This window comes from Panthera tigris, chromosome C2 (genome assembly GCF_018350195.1).
Source record: "Panthera tigris isolate Pti1 chromosome C2, P.tigris_Pti1_mat1.1, whole genome shotgun sequence".
NCBI lineage: Eukaryota > Metazoa > Chordata > Mammalia > Carnivora > Felidae > Panthera > Panthera tigris.
This window is the reverse complement of record NC_056668.1, coordinates 135,182,846-135,202,929: the sequence shown is the minus strand read 5'-3', so window position 1 is coordinate 135,202,929 and position 20,084 is coordinate 135,182,846. Positions and strand designations below refer to the sequence as shown.

Sequence of the window (20,084 nt, the reverse complement as noted above, 5' to 3'; positions counted from 1 at the left end):
AATTTTTGCATATTGAACTTGTACCCGTCAGCCTTACGACATTCACTTATTAACTGTAATAGTTGTTTGAAGCTTCTAAGGTTACTTTGTTTTGGGTGTTCTCAAAATTCTCAAATCTCAAGATTGTCCGGATATGTTTTTTTTTCCTTTTCTCATTAGTATTGCTGGATGTCTTTGATAGTTTTTAATCGTCTTCCCATAAATCAGTGGTTAGCACACACTGTAATTACTGATGCTCACACGGAAGCTTCCCCTTCCTTCCTCCTCCTCACTCAGCCAGTGAATGTCTCTGCCCTAGACATTTATCTGGGGTTTGGGCAGTCACCTGCAACATTTAAGATTGCAGCCACCTGCTTTTGTAGTAAATATTGCATCCCTGTCATTAGTAATGTCATCAGCCTTGGGTGGAGATTCCTAATAAGATGCCTCAGACTTGATTCCTTAGGAATATATACCTAAAATTTTAAAAAAATAAATTATTTCTGAATATTTGTAGAAATCATGTGAATAAAATCAACTCATAGGATATAATAACATGGATATTGTGTAAGAAGTTTGCTAGGTCTCAGTGAATCTTGGCAACGGACTCACTAAAACTCCACGTCTTTATGTTTAAATGAAGGTGTTAGTAACTTCTATCTCATGGTGTTAGGAGAATTAAACGAGCAACATGTTCCATATTATGAGCTCTTATGATTAGCTCTCAAGGTCATACAAATAGTTAAATAGAAAATACTAAAATGCAGACATCCTTTCTTCTAGCCTAAGGTAATTGTCACAGTAATACAGAGTTGTTTCCCACAAACACAAATTTGGGAAGCTTTAACTAATAAATTCAAGTTACTTAGATGCCGTATGCCATTCAACAGCAGTGGTTTCCCAAGTGCTGTCCAAGTCACCCAAATGCTTTAAAGCCACTGACAAATGAGCACCGGTTTTGCACCAGGATGATGTGATCAATGAGCATTTAACAAGTGACAAAGTAACATCGTCTGATTACTTCCCATATCTTTTGGCCCTATGACCAGCATTGCTTTCTACTTACAGTGAACAGCAGGGAATAATTTATGCCATTTCCGATTCAGGACCAGTCACAATATTTTATGTGGATCAATAGAGAATAAAAGCTCAATTATCTAAGCAGATTCTTCAAACGTCAAATCGGTAGGTTAATCCTTGAACATTTGAGCATTTCCCCACCTTTCCATCCGGAGTAGAAGAAACATGGGCAAATATTAAATAAGTATAAGCTGTGTATATTGGCAAAATGCCTGTAACTTTGCTAAGCTGAGAGATGGGCAATCAAGGAGACTCGCAATTATAGAAGTCATAATACTGGGTATAAAACAGCCACCACGGCGTCTGGCACATTGTAGCTCTTCGGAAAATGAGAATTCCTGTTCTCTGCTCCCTAGGCTGTTGCTGCCGTACATCAGCCAAGACTGTTAGAATTGCTGCAGTCCCAGGATGCCCCTTCAGCAGCTCTGTCACCAGCACAGCCTTTCCAAGAAATTCTCCCGATCCCTGGCCCTTGTTTTCTCACTGCTTCGGAACTTCCTAACGGATTCGGCACGTAGAGCTTTACTGCCTGGTGTTAGTACAGCTCTTTCCACATCTTTCAGCCTATCTCTTCCAGACTGGATCATAAGTTCCTTGAGGGAAGGCTTGGCTTTATACTTTGATTTCGCCATAAGCTGGATGAGTCATTTCTTAAAGCCCCGCACAGCCATTTGACATCTCCCACGCAAGGAACCTGTTAGGAACCATCCTGTATTATAAGGCTCAAAAATGCTAAGGGATAGCTGGGATTAAGGCCATTAAAAGAACATGGTAAAATAGGCTTTTGGGGAGAACTGTGATGGGGCAGAAAATACTGATAGAACCCTGCTTTAAGAATTCCAGTCTAAGAAGAATGTTTACTCGATCCAGGTAAATATCCACATCTCCTACGACTCCATGAGAGAAGTCTTGTGATTTGGTAAGTTTCCAAATATGTATTTATATACGGAAGTAAACATTTATCTGGGTTCAAACCTTGCCTCTTTTCCTTACTGATCGTATGACATTGGGAAAGTTACTTTATTTCTCCAAGCTTTAGATATATCATCTGAAAAATGTGGATAATAACAGTGTGGATCCTGTATCAGTTAGGCGGTTTAGAAAAGGGAAATGAACCTAAATATTTCAACAGAGGAAATTCACTGTAGAGAACTGGTTTTCCTGGGGCTAGAGAGCTAAACGAGCAAAAAGAGATTATAGCGGTAACGTGGCTATAATAACTGCAGGAAGGAGCTTCTGTCCTTGGAGATGGAAAAACAAAAGGAAGAAGGGGGCTTAGCAGAACACGAAGGCCCAAAAGAGGAGCGGTGAGGAGCCGTAAGACACGAAGGCCCGACTTTGGATGTGGGGGCGCTCCCAACTGATGCAGGAATCTCCGAGAAGATGCAATGGGGCTGGTTCTGCGAGTGCCTGAGGCGGCTGAACACGAGGACCACTTCTGCCGCTTGAGGTACATCATTCGCCTGAGAAGCAAGCAGTCCCCTCTCTCCACCTCCTGCTTTCCGGTTTCCCTCTGGCGCCCCTACCGGCAGAAGCAACTGAAGTCGGCTGGCAAAGAAAAGTGAGGTTTGCAGCATCCAAACTCCAGCGTGACAAAGCATAACAGGGAAGGCGGGTTTGGAGCTCAGGGACAATAGTATAATAATTTGTCTGTTTGTTAAACGGGACAGGAATCGTGCCCAACCTATAGACAATGACTCAGGATGTTGTACTGAAGCATTTAGCACAGAAAATGGAATATAAAAACAAGTTTAAAATGTTAATTATTTATTATTTATTGGGTGTGTTTCTTTGTTTTTGTTTTTATTTTTAACTAAGTGATCTAGCAAGCATCCTTAATTCACTATATTAGTATTAATAAAATTTGATAACACTGTGTTTGAGACTGTCAAATGGGCTTTCAAACATACACCTGCAATTCAAACTCCTATAATTTACATGAAAACAAAGTTCCTGCCCTTTCAAAATCGGTCATCAAGTAAACGGTTACTTCTTCATCTGTCCAGAAAATGGAATTCTTTGACATCACAGACTTTCATTGCTAATCTCTATGTATATTAAAGTGTTTGTCACCGATTTTCTAATTAGCGCTTTTTGACTCTTCCCATTTAAATGCGTTTCAGGACAGAACAAACGTAACAGAAATCCTGTGGCAGATATTCGTTCCCTGTCTTGCTATGAAGAAGAGTCTCCCTTACCGCCGATCAGCATGGTGCAGATGGAGAAGATCTTTTCCGCATCTGTATTAGCAGAGACATTCCCAAACCCAACACTGGTGAGGCTGCTGAGAGTGAAGTACAGAGCGGCAATATAGGCACTTCGGATGGACGGGCCCCCCAAGGTATTGTTGCCGTAGTATGGAGACTCTAGTCTCTTTCCCAACTCATGGAGCCAACCTGCAATGGAAGAAAGAATGAGAACTTAAAGCCACAGAGTAGAGTCCCAGGATTAGCACCTGGGGGAGGGAGGGAATGACAAATGAACATTGAGGGACATACTGATTTGTTCAGGAAAAAGAAGAAAAAAAAATTAAAAGGGAGTTCAAGGCAAGAAATAAGATTCCATTGCTACGAAAGCAAAAATATCACTTTTATGCAAGCTGTTCTATATAAGACACACAGCAGAGAAGTGTGCATCCGAGAGCAGATGGGTGGTCAAAGCTAAACAGGTTACCCTCATGCAGGAGACTCTACCCACAGACACGGAAACTGGGATTGCTACGGTCGGTAACAGTGTGGTGTATTTCTCTAGTGGTTAAGCTCCTTTCCTCCTTCCTCAATTGGAGTTTCAAGAGACAAATGGGCTTAATAGGTATTTTTAAACCCTATGTGATGATACATAGCAACAACCACAAGGAGCTAGACTTCACATAGACGAGATGGGCTTTATTTCCACCCAGCACAACCTTGCCCCGTTTTATCCACTTGGGCTGACATCTAGTTGTCTTAGGAGTCTCAGCTCATGCTACCTCCTCAGGAAACCTCCTCTGCAGCCCCATCCTGCCATGTGGGGGTGGAGGGGGAAAACTGCACAACTAAGAGGTACCTGTAATAGAACTGGATGTCCCCCGCAGCTGTTTTATAATACTGCTCTATACGTGAGCCCAAACTGATCAAATTAAGAGCTTTAAGTACATGCAGTTTATTGTATGTCAACTATGCTGTCATAAAGCTGTAAAAAAAGCTACATTAATAAAGATGAGAAACAGCAAGCATGACATTGACGATAATAGAATGGAAACAGCACAAACACCACGTTAAAATCCTTCATTGGAAACATTTATCCTTTAAGATTTTTCATTTCAGAATTCTCTCTTTCTCTTTCTTTGTAGGCGACTATGTTACAAACCACTGTGACAATTCAGCTGAACCCATAAGGTTCATAAGACTTCTGTTAAGAGATGTTATTCACTGACCGCTACTTTCTTGTAAACGCTTCATTTAATGGCTGCCCAAGAAGGAATGAGAGTCATCACACTTTTTAAGTAGTAATAATGCTGTCATTATCAACTAAAGTTATAGGTTATGGAACTGTGCTAGGTAATTAAAATGCATATTTTAAACAACTGGGAATTCCTTGAGACCAAGGAGAATTGTTTTGTGGCAAGTATTACATCTTATTCATCCTGTGTCTTCAGTAAAGTGTTTCTCAACCTTTAGCTTGCCTCAGAAACATCTAGAGGGCTTGTTAAACAGCGATAGCAAGTCCTATCCCTGAAAGTTTTTTAAACTGCTGTGCCCTCTGCCACCTCCACTAACCGCATCAAAGTTTCTGTTGCCAAGACCAGGTACAGGTATTTTTTAAAAGTTCCCAGGAGAATCTAATGTGAAGATAGAACTTAGAACCGCTATTCCAGATCTTAGCAAAGCACTAACAATAGTCAAGTTTAATAACTGTTATTTTAAAAAGTGAATGAGTTAATGAATGTATCAATTGTTCTTGCACTCTATCGTAGTATGAGATAATATGACAGCCTTGAGACGATAACACAACATACGTGCATTTGTAAATTTGTACTAGGATAAGAACATATGTTTGGACGATAGAGAATAATAATGAAACGTAAGTTACACGCTATAAAAGGTGATGCTGTTAGTAAGTTATGACCAGGTACTCTGTCTGGAAAGGCTTTGCGAAGGAAATACGCTCTAGTGATGGGGTTCAGGGCAGGCTGGCACACAGGAATGTGCCACTTGGGCATGGGAATTATTTGAGCTGAAGGCAATCAGGGCCCGACGGACTCAAAAGAAGCTTTTTACTCCCCCCTCAACAGCCTAAAAGAATTTAGATAGGGGGCCTGTACCAAGAAGAGAGCTATTACCAGGGATAACTTTTTACATCAGAAAGATTTGTCTTCATGGCATGGCAAACATTTGTTTACTGAACATTTGCTCTTCTCATCTTCCAATGAACTTTCTTCCCTTTGAAGCCCCCTTGGCCTTAGCTCAGGATGGCCTCGAAGTCTCAATTGCCTGACTGTCTTTGACCCTCTCATGTCTACGTGAAACTCCTACAGGTACTACATTAAATTTGTTTTTCTTCGGTTTTACTGTCTCACATCAGTATAATTATTAGGGCAGCCAAAGAACCTAAAAAAGAAGAGAAAAATAACATTCCTCCCCAACACTGGATTCAACACAGATTTAAATGTGGGCTCCTCCATTTATAGGCTGTAGGAACGACTAACTTCTCTGAGCTCCACTTTTCTCACTTGGAAAAACAGAGATACTATCTAAGTTGTGGAGCTGTGATGGATTAAAGGAGGTGCCACATAGGAAAATGCCAACCATTGTTACTGGCTGAGGTTTAGTGTATCTCTTTTCTCTCTCTTGCTTCTCTTACTTTCATGGGAACGAGAAAGCACAGAAGTCCAGGAAGGTAAGAGAAAATAAGAGCCCAGCACTGAACTGTGATGGGAGAGGAAGGTGGTGACTCCATGTATTCAGTAAAAACTACTGTAGGGATTGCATTTCCTAACCAATAGAAATAAGAGGGAGAAAATCCAGATGACAGCAGCTCTTAAAACCGGGGAAGTTACGGGGTGCCTGGGTGGCTCAGTCGGTTAAGTGCCCAACTCTTGGTTTTGGCTCAGGTCATGATCACATGGTTTCAGTTTGGCCGCAGGTTGGGCTCTGCCCTAGCAGCGTGGAACCTGCTTGGGATTCTCTCTCCCTCTCGCTCTGCCCCTTCCCTGCTCATGCTGTCTCTCTCAAATAAATAAATAAACGTGAAAAAAATGGCGGAGTTATATGCCCATTTGTGAATCTGAAGAAAGACGCGATTCTTTGGCCAGAACAAAGTACATGTGGAGACTGTGGGCCACTCTGTACTCATTTTGTCATTTCATGGCTTCCTGAAGCCCTTTCATACATATCAGATTAAAAAAACCTGTTCTAGAATTTTAAGTGAGGGGGAGGATGAAGTGATCAAGGGTGATTTGATAGAACGTAGCTTAATCTTGTATGGAAAAAGATTTAGAAATAACAGCAACTTATCCAAGATTAATTGATGAGATATCACAAAAGCAAATCACATGTGCATTTAAAAAATATTACTGGCATATTTATATGCACCGTAAGAAGAGTGCAGACACAGAGGCATAATCAGGAAGCAGAGAGAACATCTGAATTTATTGTCATATTCAGGATGTCGATTTCTGCAGGATAGCGCCCCCGTAGGCATTTGATCCAGACGCCGTCAAATATGGAGAACCACAGGATGCTGAATGGCTGGTGGGCTTGGTATTTCTCAAGTGTCTTCCCACTTGTGCTCTAAAAGGGATGCTGTATTATTTCTTCTGGACAAAGAACTGATTAGAGGGGCTTGTCCTTTTGTTCCGTATTGGTCATTCCTGCTAATTACTGGGAAGCTGAAAACTGTCCTCTTACCCAGAGAGTAAATATTGCATGACCTAATTTCTGTTTTAGCTGATGCACAGAGGAAGAGAAAAACCCAGAAACAACTGAGCTACTTACTACTTCCTCTTGCCTGAATCAGCTGCACCATCAGACCATGAAGAAACAACTGGACCCACCTATTGATCTTCAATTAAGGTATTCATTACCTTATGGAACCCAGTTTTCTCACTTAAAAAAAAAAAAGCAAACAAACCCAGTCAATATATTTGGTTGAACTTCTTAACTGGAACAAAAGTGAAATCCTGAAGAATTCTCTGAAGCAAATCAGTTTTCATATAGATTGATTTCTGTAATCAAATAGGATGAAAGTTTGTATCAGGACATACAGATTATATTAGATTATATCCTCATCCAGGGCCTGTTCATTTACAATGTGTGAAGCTATCTCAGAAGTGATTCAGGGCGCAAAACACAGAGGAACAACAGACCTACTTTTGTTGATATCTCTTTTCCGTCTAGCCAACTGTTCTGTCTATTTTCAGAAACATCTTGTTTTTTAAGAAAGGTTGCTACTAAACTGTGTTACAGCTGACGGAGCAAAAGCAATAATGATGATGACAAAACCTGGTAACACGCAAAGGAGGTAACACCCACAAATCCTGGGATTGGCTCTGTGGGCTAAATAAAACTTTTTCACAGAACAGCTCGTCCAAAATGAGAGCACATGTTCACTGTAACAAGACAACATGTCACTGTACTGTATAGAAGAAACAGTTTAACCAATTTGGAAGCCAATCTTTTTTTATGCTGAAGAAACTCATCTCTAAAGGAAGGGATGTCCTAGAACAGTCTGTCTGCTTCTGCTCATTTTTTTTTTCCTAAGGAACATTTTGAGGAAAAACACATACACAACATAAAGTAGAATCTAAATATACTAATACATTGCAATTTGATAAAGACAAAAGATATCATAAAATAATCCTATCATTACTAAAATTGATTAGATAAATAAAAGAGTAGGTTTATGAAACAAAGAAATTTTAAGATAGAATGACTCCTTTTTTTTGAGAGAGTGAGAGAGAGAGAGAGAGAAGGTGAGTGGTGGAGGGGCAGAGAGCACAGAGCCTCGTGCAGGACTGATCTCACCACAGTGAGATCATAACCTGAGCCAGAATCCAGAGTTGGAAGCTTCACCAACTGAGCCACCCAGGGGCTTCAGGATAGAATGACTCTTAATGACCACGCCCAGAAGAACATGGAATTTAGCACAATTCAATCCATATATTTTTCATTGCATACTTACCATGGGCCCAGTATTTTGCTTAATTACACACTTCTAACACTGAATGGGAGTTTCTAATTAGTTTGCTCTTTAGGCTCCCTACAATAATTTACTTACTTTTACTATGCATATTGTGTACACAGTTTGCACAGGTGTGACCTGCTTTATACAACATATGCAGCCTTAAAAAGTTTAGTTCAGATTAGCATTTGGTAAGTGAGCAGGTAGTTCAGATTTAATAAAAGGAATGGGAGCATGTTATTTAAGGAAAGCCTATGGTGAATTTCTTTGGTCGCATAAAATACCTTAGTAATATGCAAAAGTATCCGGTAAAATATAAGCTTATTAAATCATATTTATATGTGTGTGTTAAGATGTGTTTGTATAGACAGAGAAAAGAGAGAGAGGATTAGCACATGCATAATCACACCTATAATCCCAAGTGGTGTTTTACTTAATTTGGAACGCATGAACCATGTTGCATTAGGGTGTGGCGAGAAGCAAGAAGGGAAGCCATGCCAGGGTTTTCTTGTTACTAGGTTGGCACACGCTTTACATTTTACCGAGGGCTTCCTGGGCTCCAGACACTCCAGTAAGGCAGTCCATCTCCCGTCTCACTTATAGGCACTAATTGTATGGAATAGGTACGCTTATCATCCATTAATCATTATAACCATTTAGAAATCATCATCCTCATTTTAAAGACGAGAAAACTAAGGCTCCGAATGATTAAATAGCTTGCTCAGTATGGCAGTGTCAGGGTTTGAATCCAGATCTGTGTGCTGTCAGAGCCCAGGTTCTTGACCACTATGTACAGTGGTCACGTAATATACATATACCCACGTAATATACATACAAGCCCAAGAATACTACTGTTGTAGTGTGGCTGAATGTCTTTACAAGCGAGATGCCATTTGTTATTATGGTGTACATACGTGGCAAGAAAGAAGTAGTCTTAGTTAGGCCTCCCCAGAAGCAGACCCTGAGGCATGGCTTTAACTGTAAGTCATTTATTTAGGTGTTAGGTCCAGCACATATATTTAGGAGACAGTAGGGAAGGGACACAGAGAGTGGAGGAAGCCAATGAAGCATGCCCAATCAAGCAAGCTATCACTATAGGCAACTGGAGCTTAAGCCCCCTGGGGGAACCCCGAGGAGGAGTGTAGAACATACCCCCTGTCAGAGCAGGGGAGTATTAACCATCATTGACTGAGGGTGGCTCTAAGGGAGCATGACTTCCCCACCGTGGCCATGACTGTAGCAAAGGAGGCTTCTACATCTCAAGACAGTGCCTCAGGCATAGATATAGATCCTAAGGATAGGAGTCATACAGAGTGAGGGGGCACGGTGGAGTACCAACAACATTTGCGACAGCAGCCAACACTTACTAAATGCCAAGTATTTTGCTAGGCTTTCACATAACATATTTTCACACAGCTATCACAACTACTCTGCCTTTTTTTTTTTTCTAAACTGATAGAGTCCAACAGAGAAGGTCAGAAGTTTTCTCCTGTCTTTAGGGACTTTTAGAACTGAGAGGTAAATCCATGCCTTTCTAACTAAACATCCATGATCCTTCCCCTATACTACACTGCTTATAAAGAAGTAATCATTTTAAATGATCTTTTTAATTGCGCTTGTTGAAACCGTTATTAAATAAGTTTGCATTTCCAGCGGCCTCTTTTGCTTAGCGTGGGGGATTGTGTCCCAGAGGCACACATCATATCAGAGAAAATAGAGGAAGAAATTACCAAACATAATCCACAATGTAGACATGGGATGACATGGTATTTAGAACCTGAATATTACTTCAACAGGGATCAAGAGGTTTCTAATGTAAATTCCAAGCATAGAAAATACTATGGTTAACATTGGCTTCCCCTCCCTCCATACTTAATCCTTTTGGACTTCATTCAGCTGAGAGGTAGAAAAACACTGAGTCCTAAAGTGGGAGGTGTCTGGCTGGGAGAGGCAAAACAGTGGGAGATGATGATTGTGGGGCACGGCATGAGAACTTCTCTGGTTGCTTAGCCTCTCCCCAGCGGCTAATGTGTGGGCCCCGCCCAGCTGCAGGGGTGATTGAGAGGTATCAAGAAGGGTGTCAGAAGTCTGAGTGCCTGCATGTGTCTACGTGGGTTTGTGGGGGTGGGGGTGGTGATGGTGCGGCAACAGAAAGACAAAGATTTGTGTGAGGTATTGTATTTACTGTTATACACTCAAAAAGAGTTGTTAGTCCGAAACAGAATATCACAAAAAAACCTTGAGATTTCATCTCCATTGTCTCTCTCTCTCTCTCTCTCTCTCAGTTTATTTATTTATTTTGAGAGAGACAGAGAGAGTGCAGGTGGGAGAGGGACAGAGAGTGAATCCCAAGCAGGCTCCTCATGCACAGCCTGATGTGGGGCTCGAACACAGGAAATCGTGGGATCATGACCTAGGCCAAAATCAAGAGTCGATCACTCAACCAAATGAGCCACCCAGGCATCCCTTCACTATCTCTTAAAATATCTACATATTTATCTCCATTCCTTAAGGTTCAGCTAGTGCCTGCCACTACAGTTTTCTGTTTTGTTTGTTTTTTGATTTAAACAAACTTTTTATTTTGGGATAATTTCGACTAATACCAAAGTTGCAAAGAGTACAAACAATCCCCTTTGTACCCTTCACCCAGTTTCTCCTAATGTTAGCATCTTAATGTTTATCAAACTATGAAATTAACATTGGCACATTACTACTAACTAAACTATGGACTTTCTATATTTTAATGTAAGAATACAGTTAAGGAGAAGTTCAGAGACTTAGATTCCAGAACTCACTCTCTACCTTCCACTCCATCCCCATATTTCAGGGTGTGACTGTGGATAAGACTAGAAAGGCACCAGGCTACAGTGATATTTGATATTGATTTGTTGATTCCACTAAGGAAAAGGCCATCAGTAAATTTGGGGTCCTGTCCGAATTTGACCAGGAACTCCATTACTTGGAGTTTCCACAGATCTCACATTTTGGTTCTCATAAACTAAGAGGTGTCTTACATTTCTGAAATGGTGTAACGTACTTTTGAGGTGAAAGTCGGAAGCAAAAAAGATTAATCATAAAAGAGTGGAGATTGGACCTAGGGTCAGGAAATGGAGGTCGTAATCTTGGCCTTGCCGTTAATTAAGTTGATGTCTGATCCTTTATGCACCAATAGACTTTCTAGTCTTCCATTTTTCCATCTTGAAGATGAGGTGATTGGATTGAGTAATCTCTTTTCCTGTAATCTTTTAGTAATCTTTCTCAGATCCAAGATTTGACGAAACAAGATCCTGTGACGTTTCCTCACGAACGGTTGATTTTCCGAAAGTAAAATGCTTGTGTGATAACCCATGATCTTATAATTCATCCTTTATTTGTTTTTAATTATTTGAGTGATGACCCATCAGCAAATGTTGATGGGATAAGGATGGAAGGTATTCACATCTTGATGCATGTATCATTTCTGCTCTATTTCCAGCGCTGAACAATTACTCAGAAGCAATATTATGTGATATTGGTACCGTTAGGAAAAAAAATGCACCACTTGTGCTAAACCAGCCCGGAGTTTGCCAGTTCTCTAAAGTCTACTTAAATATGAAGTATTAGTATACTAAGGTACAGCATTCCACGTAAGCAATGAATGTAAAGATTACATACTACGATAAACTACCAAAATAGACCATCATCACATGCAGCAAAGAAACAAAACCAAAACTGGGGCACCTAGGTGGCTCAGTCGGTTAAGTGTCCAACTTCAGCTCAGGTCATGATCTCACAGCTTGTGAGTTCAAGCCCCTCCTCGGGCTCTGTGCTGACTGCTCAGAGCCTGGAACCTGCTTCGAATTCTGTGTCTCCCTCTCTCTCTGCCCCTCCCCTGCTCGCACTCTGTCTTCCTCTGTCTCAAAAATAAATAAACAAAAAAATTAAACAAAACAAACCAAAACCAAACCCAAACCAACCAAACAAAAACACTCCAGAAAGAACAAGAAATGTAAAACAACCTGAAGTCACAGTTGGGCCTCTACGATAGAGCTTTCTGACTGATCCTAAGAAGAGGCAGTATAGGCCATCTGTTTCCAACCAGCTGGGACACTTCCAAATGCCTCTCAAATCTTGGCTAAAAATAGAGGAAATTCTAACAAAGATTAGGCTCACGGCTAAGTTAACAGAACACAAACAATGAACTATTTACCTTTAACTGTCCTATATAAAATGCTCATACAATTCACAGTTCACAATTCAGATCTGCCTCAACATGAGCATTTTTTCCTGAGGAATTATTAGTACGTTTTTCAGGGCTTAATGAGTTTGTGAGACAAACATTCATGGCTGAATTCATTTACAAAGGCAACTTGTCACTCAGGAAGAAAATTCTAATCCAAAGCACTCATCCTTTGCGCCAAGGGACAAAAACCTAGCTCAAGAAAATAATTTAGGATAAAAATAATTGAATCCAGCCAAATTATTTTACTTTATTGGTAAGCTCAAGTTTATTTTCATTACCTGCCCCCAATTTCCTTCTTATTCTCTCCTTTCTCTCAAAGATTTAGAATTGCTGCAAACCTAGGGAAGAAAAATGAATCGACACATCCCACGTTTGCAAACCATTTCTCAGGGGTAGTACTTGCCTGGCAGTCATTTAAATTAGAAGGATAGGCTTTGACATCCATTAAAAAGGAATCTCAAGTTTCTCTGGTTTGCAGAACTTCAAAATAAAGTTCTAATTACATTTCTTCCAAAGGCATTAAAGGAGATATGTTTTCTAACATCTCAATTATAAAAGTAACTCAAATAAATTAAGCCTCATAATATGCTGGAATGTTGCATTCAAATACAGTAAACCTTGGTTTGCGAGCATAATTTGTTCCGGAAACATACTTGTAATCCAAAGCACTTGCATATCAAAGCGAATATCAGGGACCATTGGCTCAGTCGTGATCATGTGACATTCGGTGTCACTTACTACTCGTGTTGCAAGACATCGCTCGCTTATCAAGTTAAAATTTATTAGAAATGTCTGCTTGTCTTGTGGAACACTCGCAGAACAAGTTACTCACAATCCAAGGTTTTACTGTACTTCACTAAAGAGTCCTCTGGATTTTATATACCTTCACTTGGTATTGAAATTGTTCCAAAGGCAGTTTCTTCAAGTTTCTATGAAATGCTCAAGTCTCCAAAATGAAACACCAACTTAGAGGTGTCGGCTTTTGTTCTCCATTTGAAGAGCTGATTCTGACTCATATGTCCAGTAATGCATTTAGAAACGTGTAACTAACTTTGTTTGATGGCTTGATGGGGAATGGAATACATGGTGGGAATCTGCATGAGTGTTCCAAAATAAGTTTTTAGCCAGCACGTGGCTGAGTGGTTGGATGTGAAGTAAACACAGGGTGATAGGGGTGTGCCCAAGACACCCAGAGGTGGCATGCAGAGTTTTACAAATGCGAAGTAGAATAGAGGGCACAGGGCAATGAATCGAGGAACAAGATATGTGGGAGGAACGCAGAAGAGAAACAGGACCACAGAGAAATGTGTCAGACCAGGTAGTGTAGTAAACCTGGGTGACCCAGAAGGCAAGCAACGTAGCATAGGAAAGTACTACTTATTTGTGTGATGTTGGCTAAGTTACTCATCCTCTTCGGGCCCAGTGTCCTTCTTGCTACAATGGAGAACATGACAGTACCTCACCCCATAGGCTGTTGTGACATCAAGTGACCCAATTCACATAAAGTGTTTAGTAGAATGCTAAACACAACAAGCACTAGTAAAGAGCTATTCTTGTTGCTGCTGTGGTTTGAAAGGAATGAAGGTTTTCTGTCTCACTGAAAGTAATGCAGACTTCTAAAATCCTTCATAACTGAACATCGGTATAAAACACGAACCCAGCATCTCATTTCCATCAGTAGAAAATAAGGAACACAATAGAAATAACATACACGATCACATCATTCTTGCAGATCAGGGATTTTGCGCCATTGGTATTACAAATGCCACTTCTCATCATGAGGTACTGAAAATACAAAATGGATAGGACGTAGGCTCAGAATACTTTGTCATCGATCTGCTTTGCTGTTACTTGGCTTGTTACGGTACAAAGAGTGTGTTGTAGTACTCTTGTTTGCGCCTTTGTAGCTGAAGACCACACACTGATCTCCCAAGGCACAGAATAGTTTATATATTATTTAATTTAATCTTATATCGTGTAACAATCTCTTCCAATTCTAAGAGCCAAGGGTTATAATCTGAAATGTTGATATTAAAGTGTTAGGCTAAATCAAACATGATCAAGAGTAGACACATGTTAAGGCTAAGGACCAGCTTTTCGATCTGGGTTTGTCTGAATTTTGAGTCTTTACACCTGTTAATATGCCATAGTACCTCCTGATCCTTCTTGTCAGTCGAAGTTTGGGTATTAACACACTCTTGATTCACTTAATCTCTTTCACACGAATGGCTGTTCCAGTTGACTTTTCTCTGTAATTGCTGTTCACTTCCACCTGGTCCCTATCACTTGCTTATAGTCACCATTATCAAGGACATGTGGTCCGGAGACATGGCGTCATTTTTATTTTGAGCATGGAAACTTTTGTGACACTCTTCACCTCCCCACCACCCCTACCAGAAGCCCTAGCTATTATTCCAAAGGCAGTTGGCGGGAATTGATGTGTTCATGGTCAGTGTATGCAAAAGCCTGGGGAATGTGAAAGCTTTTTGGAACCATAGACTGAACTCTCAGCAAGTCCCCAAGGCTTCATTTTCCAGGAATAGAACTCTTTGGTTACATTCTCTTGTGGACTTTGCAAGAGACTTTATATAGGTCAGACCCATGCTGTGGAGAAATTAAAGACCACACAGCTTTTGTTTTTCTTCTGAAAACCCACGTTCCTACATAGTTTTTTAGACCTTATTAAAAATATCAAATAAGCTAAGCTTTGAATCAGGCTTTAACCATTCCATTCACCGGCATCTAACTTTTAATTTCACCCACAGACACCAACTCTGTATGCATATTCATTATTTGGCGACCATAATGCCTTTTTAATGGATTTAAAGCAATGGAAGCAGGGGCAAAAGATGGTTTAGTCTCCAGCCTGGCACACAAAAGTTGGTTTAACTCATATTGTAATCAAAGTACATACAGTACATAGCTTATATGCACATTTGCTTAAATCTTACCCTAACAATTTGCGGGAAAATGTGTTTATGCTTTCGTTGGATGGTATCTTCTGAAATACTTATAGTCCAGTTTCTGGGAAACAGGTTTCAAATGCCATGGGGCAGGTTTTGTAGAGGTTAGGGAGAAAGCTGTCCCACTCTGGGCATATGACAGAGGCAGCAAGAGGCACGCAGTAATGACAACAGGGAAGTCCAAGGTACCAGAACACCCCGAGAAAACATGGCAGGAAGCAGCAGCAGCAAGCCTGGGCAGAGCTGAAGGAGCAGTGCAGGGCCTCTCAGAAAGAAACTAAGCAGCCAGGGCTCTAGTGAGCCCAGGCTATGGTCGAGGCAGGATTTGACTCCCAGTTCTAACTGCTGAGGACCCAGGAACACATGAGTTATACCCTGTAGTCAGAGCCCTGATTCTAAGACTAGGATTGAGCCCAATCTGCCTCCCCTGGTTCCCCACTCTTCCAAAATATGGCAGCATTTCTAGTGTTTAAAAATCCAGTTGTCCAATAGCTAAATTATGGAAAGAGCCTAAATGTCCATCAACTGATGAATGGATAAAGAAATTGTGGTTTATATACACAATGGAATACTACTTGGCAAGGAGAAAGAATGAAATATGGCCTTTTGTAGCAACGTGGATGGAACTGGAGAGTGTTATGCTAAGTGAAATAAGTCATAACAGAGAAAGACAGATACCATATGTTTTCACTCTTATGTGGATCCTGAGAAACTTAACAGAAGACCATGGGGGAGGGGAAGGGGGGGAAAGAGAGAGGGAGGGAGGCAAACCATAAGAGACTCTTAAAAACTGAGAACAAACTGAAGGTTGATGGGGGGTGGGAGGGAGGGGAGGGTGGGTGATGGGCATTGAGGAGGGCACCTGTTGGGATGAGCACTGGGTGTTGTATGGAAACCAATGTGACAATAAATTTCGTATACAAAAATAAATAAAATTAAAAAAAAATCCAGTTGTCAAGGCCTCAGCTACAACTTCACCCACTTTAGGAGGTTGCCTTTTTCAAGTTCATATGATGTCACTCCCTGTGCTTGGTTTCCCTTTTCCAAACATCCTGCAGATTGTTAATGTCTGTCTTTCGGGTTTTGTCTCAGAATTGAATGTAGTCAGTTTTTGTTTTGGAGGTTTGTTTGTTTGTTTGTTTGTTTTGCTCAGCAACTGCACCCTCATGAAAACACTTGGTTCCTGAACTCTCTGTTCTCACATCCAGTTCCCAGCCAAGAGTATATTCAGATTAATTCTCTTTCTTTACCTCCCATCACTCCTGAAGAGAAGCTTTTCTTGACCCAGGAAACTAAAATATTACTTTCATTACTTCCACCTGTTCAGTAGTCTCTCAATAGCCCCTAAGTCATTAATTCACTAATTCACTCACTTGGCAAATAGGTAGTGACCATGCATAGTGTTTGAGATGCTGCGTGAGATGCAAAGGTCAGGGAGTTGGGTCATCATTGCCTTGCAGTCTACTAGGAAACTCTAATAATAGCGGATGTTTGCTCGAACTAAGTGCCCCTTCCTGGAGCAATCAGAAATGGTTTAAAGGAGGAAGAGTATTCAAATTGTACTGCACAGAATGAGTAGGATTTAGAAGAACAGAGATGTAGGGAAAGTGCAGAGGCACCAGGCCAGGAACACTTAATGCACATACGGAGAAAAGGAATTTATGCAATTTGGCTGGAGTGAAGGGTACGAGACAGAAAGTCATGTATAGTACGTTTAACCTGCAAGTTTGCAAACTTAAAAATATCGTTCTTTTCTTCCAAGAAATCAAAAATCAACAAAAGCAATCCACCAAAAGAGAAGCTGGGTTTAAACTGCTACATCGAGGACTAATATTTCATATAATGGATAATACTGTGGCAAGAATGTTAAGCCTCTGAATAAATCAACAGGAAAAACTGTCAAATCATTCTCCCCCTATGGATATGCATGTGTGTGGCTATGTGTGTGAGAGAAAGAGAAAGACGAGGAAATCACAATATGGGGATGAAGTTAATATAATTCTTTGCTAGATTCAGAGGAGGAGTTCAACTTTATTTTGAGAATATTTATAATGCAAAAAGATAATGCACATCCTTAAAATCTAGAAATAACTTCTGAAGAAACAATAAGGCAATAGGTACTGTGGCTTTGAGAAAGTGCTGGAGAAACCTTTTGGGATTCATCTCAGGGTCATTCGTTCTGACAAAACTCAATACATGTAGAAGGAGAAACACTTTTCAGTCTTCAGAGAGGCTCATACTGAAGGGTTCAGGTTGTTGGCATTCAAGCCTTACACGGGTATCTAGATTATAATTTCTAATCATTACGAATCATCATCACTATGATGCAACACTTAACAAACACCTTTAAGGATCTTGCAAAACTCTCGCACCTCCAGGGATTTCATTTAGGTCTTATTTGTCTCCCCTCTCATTTTGCAGTAATCTATGTAATCAATTTTTCATCTCCATCCCTTAGCCCTGTTTCCCACCCCTCGCCACTGGAGGCCTGACTGCATTTTAATCTCATCTGATTATCTGCCTGCAGTTCCCATTAGACCGCTGCTTCTTGAGGGTAGGAATTATCGTCTGTCTCACACACTTGATTTCCAAGCCTAGCTCAGGGTGTGGCACCTAATATGCACTCAATACATATTTATTAAGCGATAAAGCATATCTTTCTCAATCATAAAGACCACAGAATAGATACACTTGTCATGAATACAAAACAGGCTTTGGGTTGGCAGAATGGCTTCGACGGCAGACCCATGACTACTTAACAATCTGACTTCAGGGAAGCAGGCTCTCTAAACTCCAGCTTCCTCAACTAAAAAAGGAACTAAAAATGCCTTCTTGTTTGTTGAGAGGCTTGAGGAAGATAAATTTATCACATCTGTCATGGTGCCTGGGGTATGATCACTGCTTAACATGCTGAATCCTGTTCACCTGTTTTTGCAGTCTTCCATCATTTTGCCAGAAATAACTCGATTATTCCAAAACGAACTTGCTCTCTAAATTGAAAGATGAGTTGACAATTAATTTTCATCTTATATCATGTATATAACTAAAAATGGACATATGCCAGTGGGGAAATTTGGGCGTTAGAATAAAGTGATCCATTAATATAGACAGATAATAAAATAAACTGAGGCATCACCATCACTTAGCAAAACCAAATGACTCCTGATTGATTCCACTAAAGTGTCTAAACATTTGAAGGATATTTTGACCCACTGTTTGGATTTGACATTCGGTGCCTCTCTCCATCTAGATGCCTTCACTGTTCTACCTCATGCTCTTTGCTCCTTGTTGAAAGAAACAAACATATTTTAATTATGCTATCCAGTAAGCATGGTTAGTAGAAATGGAACAAAAGCAGTTGATGATATTTAAACCCGAGCATGTTCAAACTGGCTAGTTCCCAAAACAAAATGACTTGATTGAAAATAAACATTTTTTTAGGAACACTGAAGATAGCAAACATTGATTGGGGACAAATTAGACATGGTAGAAATAATGAAAAAAATATAATTCACAATAGCTAAAGCGGCACAAAGTAAAATTGTTATTGACCAATGAATGATGGAAGAATAAAATATTTTTAAGAAATTTTTTAATGTTTATTTATTTTTGAGAGAGAGAGAGAGAGGGAGAGAGAGGGAGAGAGAGAGAGAATTAGCGTGCAAGCAGGAGAGGCAGAGAGAGAGGGAGACCCAGAATCTGAAGCAGGCTCTGGGCTCTGAGCAGTCAGTGCAGAGGCAGATGTGGGTGAGGGGCTCGAACCCACAAACCGTGAGATCATGACTTGAGCTGAAGTTGAACACTTAACTGACTAAGCTATCCAGGCGCCCCAGAAATAAAATCTTAATAAAAATTAGTTCTCTAAAACTTGTGTTGAGAAAACTGGACTTGCTAGAAATGTCACAAAAGAAAACTCATTCTGTCTGATGTGGAATTTGAAAAAAACCTGATTGATGAATTAAATCTTTGGTATAAAGTTTACGTAGAAAAGAACTTACCTTGGTAAAAATAATTTCAGTCGCAATTTTAAAAAGGAAATGGAAAGAAATTATTTGACATTGCTGTATAGGTATTTATTAAATTAAATTAAATTTTAATTTAAGCAAATTTAATTTAATTAAAATTAAATTTTAATTTAAAATTAAATTTGTGCCGGAAGTTCTAGCAAGTACCTTCTAGATGAGAATCAGAAATGTTGCTCTTTTAGTGAAAATGTCTGTATTACTAAATATACAGTGGAAATGTGCTTAGGGGTCAAGAAACACAAACAGATATCCACAGGGTTAGTAAAAATGTGAGGTTCAAAATAGTAGGATCAGAACATCTGCCCTCATCAAAATCAATTCAATATTTTGTCAAATAAAGATCTTTTAATTATTTGATTGGTACCTCAATGCAATTATTGACTCATGGAAAATAGAGACTTTCCCTAATATAATTCCATTGAGCTTGCCACCCAAAGATGGAATCTTTCCCTCCCAAAGAATGAAAAGTATTTAATTCACCAATTTTAAAGAATGCAAAATTCTCTAGGTTGGCAGTGGCAGTGAATTGCTGTTTGTCCCCCTCCCCCCTCTCTCTGTCACACACACACCCAATATGGCCATGACATTTGTAAAGAATGACTACTGGGGCGCCTGGGTGGCTCAGCTGGTTAAGCTCGGGCTCTTGGTTTTGGC

General features: G+C 40.1%; 1 protein-coding gene across 1 annotated transcript in view; it reads right to left on the bottom strand.

Annotated features, from left to right (window-relative positions):
* The window catches only part of KCNH8 (potassium voltage-gated channel subfamily H member 8), a 354,464-nt gene that overhangs the window by 69,385 nt on the left and 264,995 nt on the right, over positions 1 to 20,084 (bottom strand). Inside the window, exon 8 of the mRNA XM_042956973.1 lies at positions 3,258 to 3,455. Coding sequence (XP_042812907.1) covers positions 3,258 to 3,455 — 198 coding nt within the window. The remainder of the gene's footprint in view (positions 1 to 3,257; positions 3,456 to 20,084) is intronic.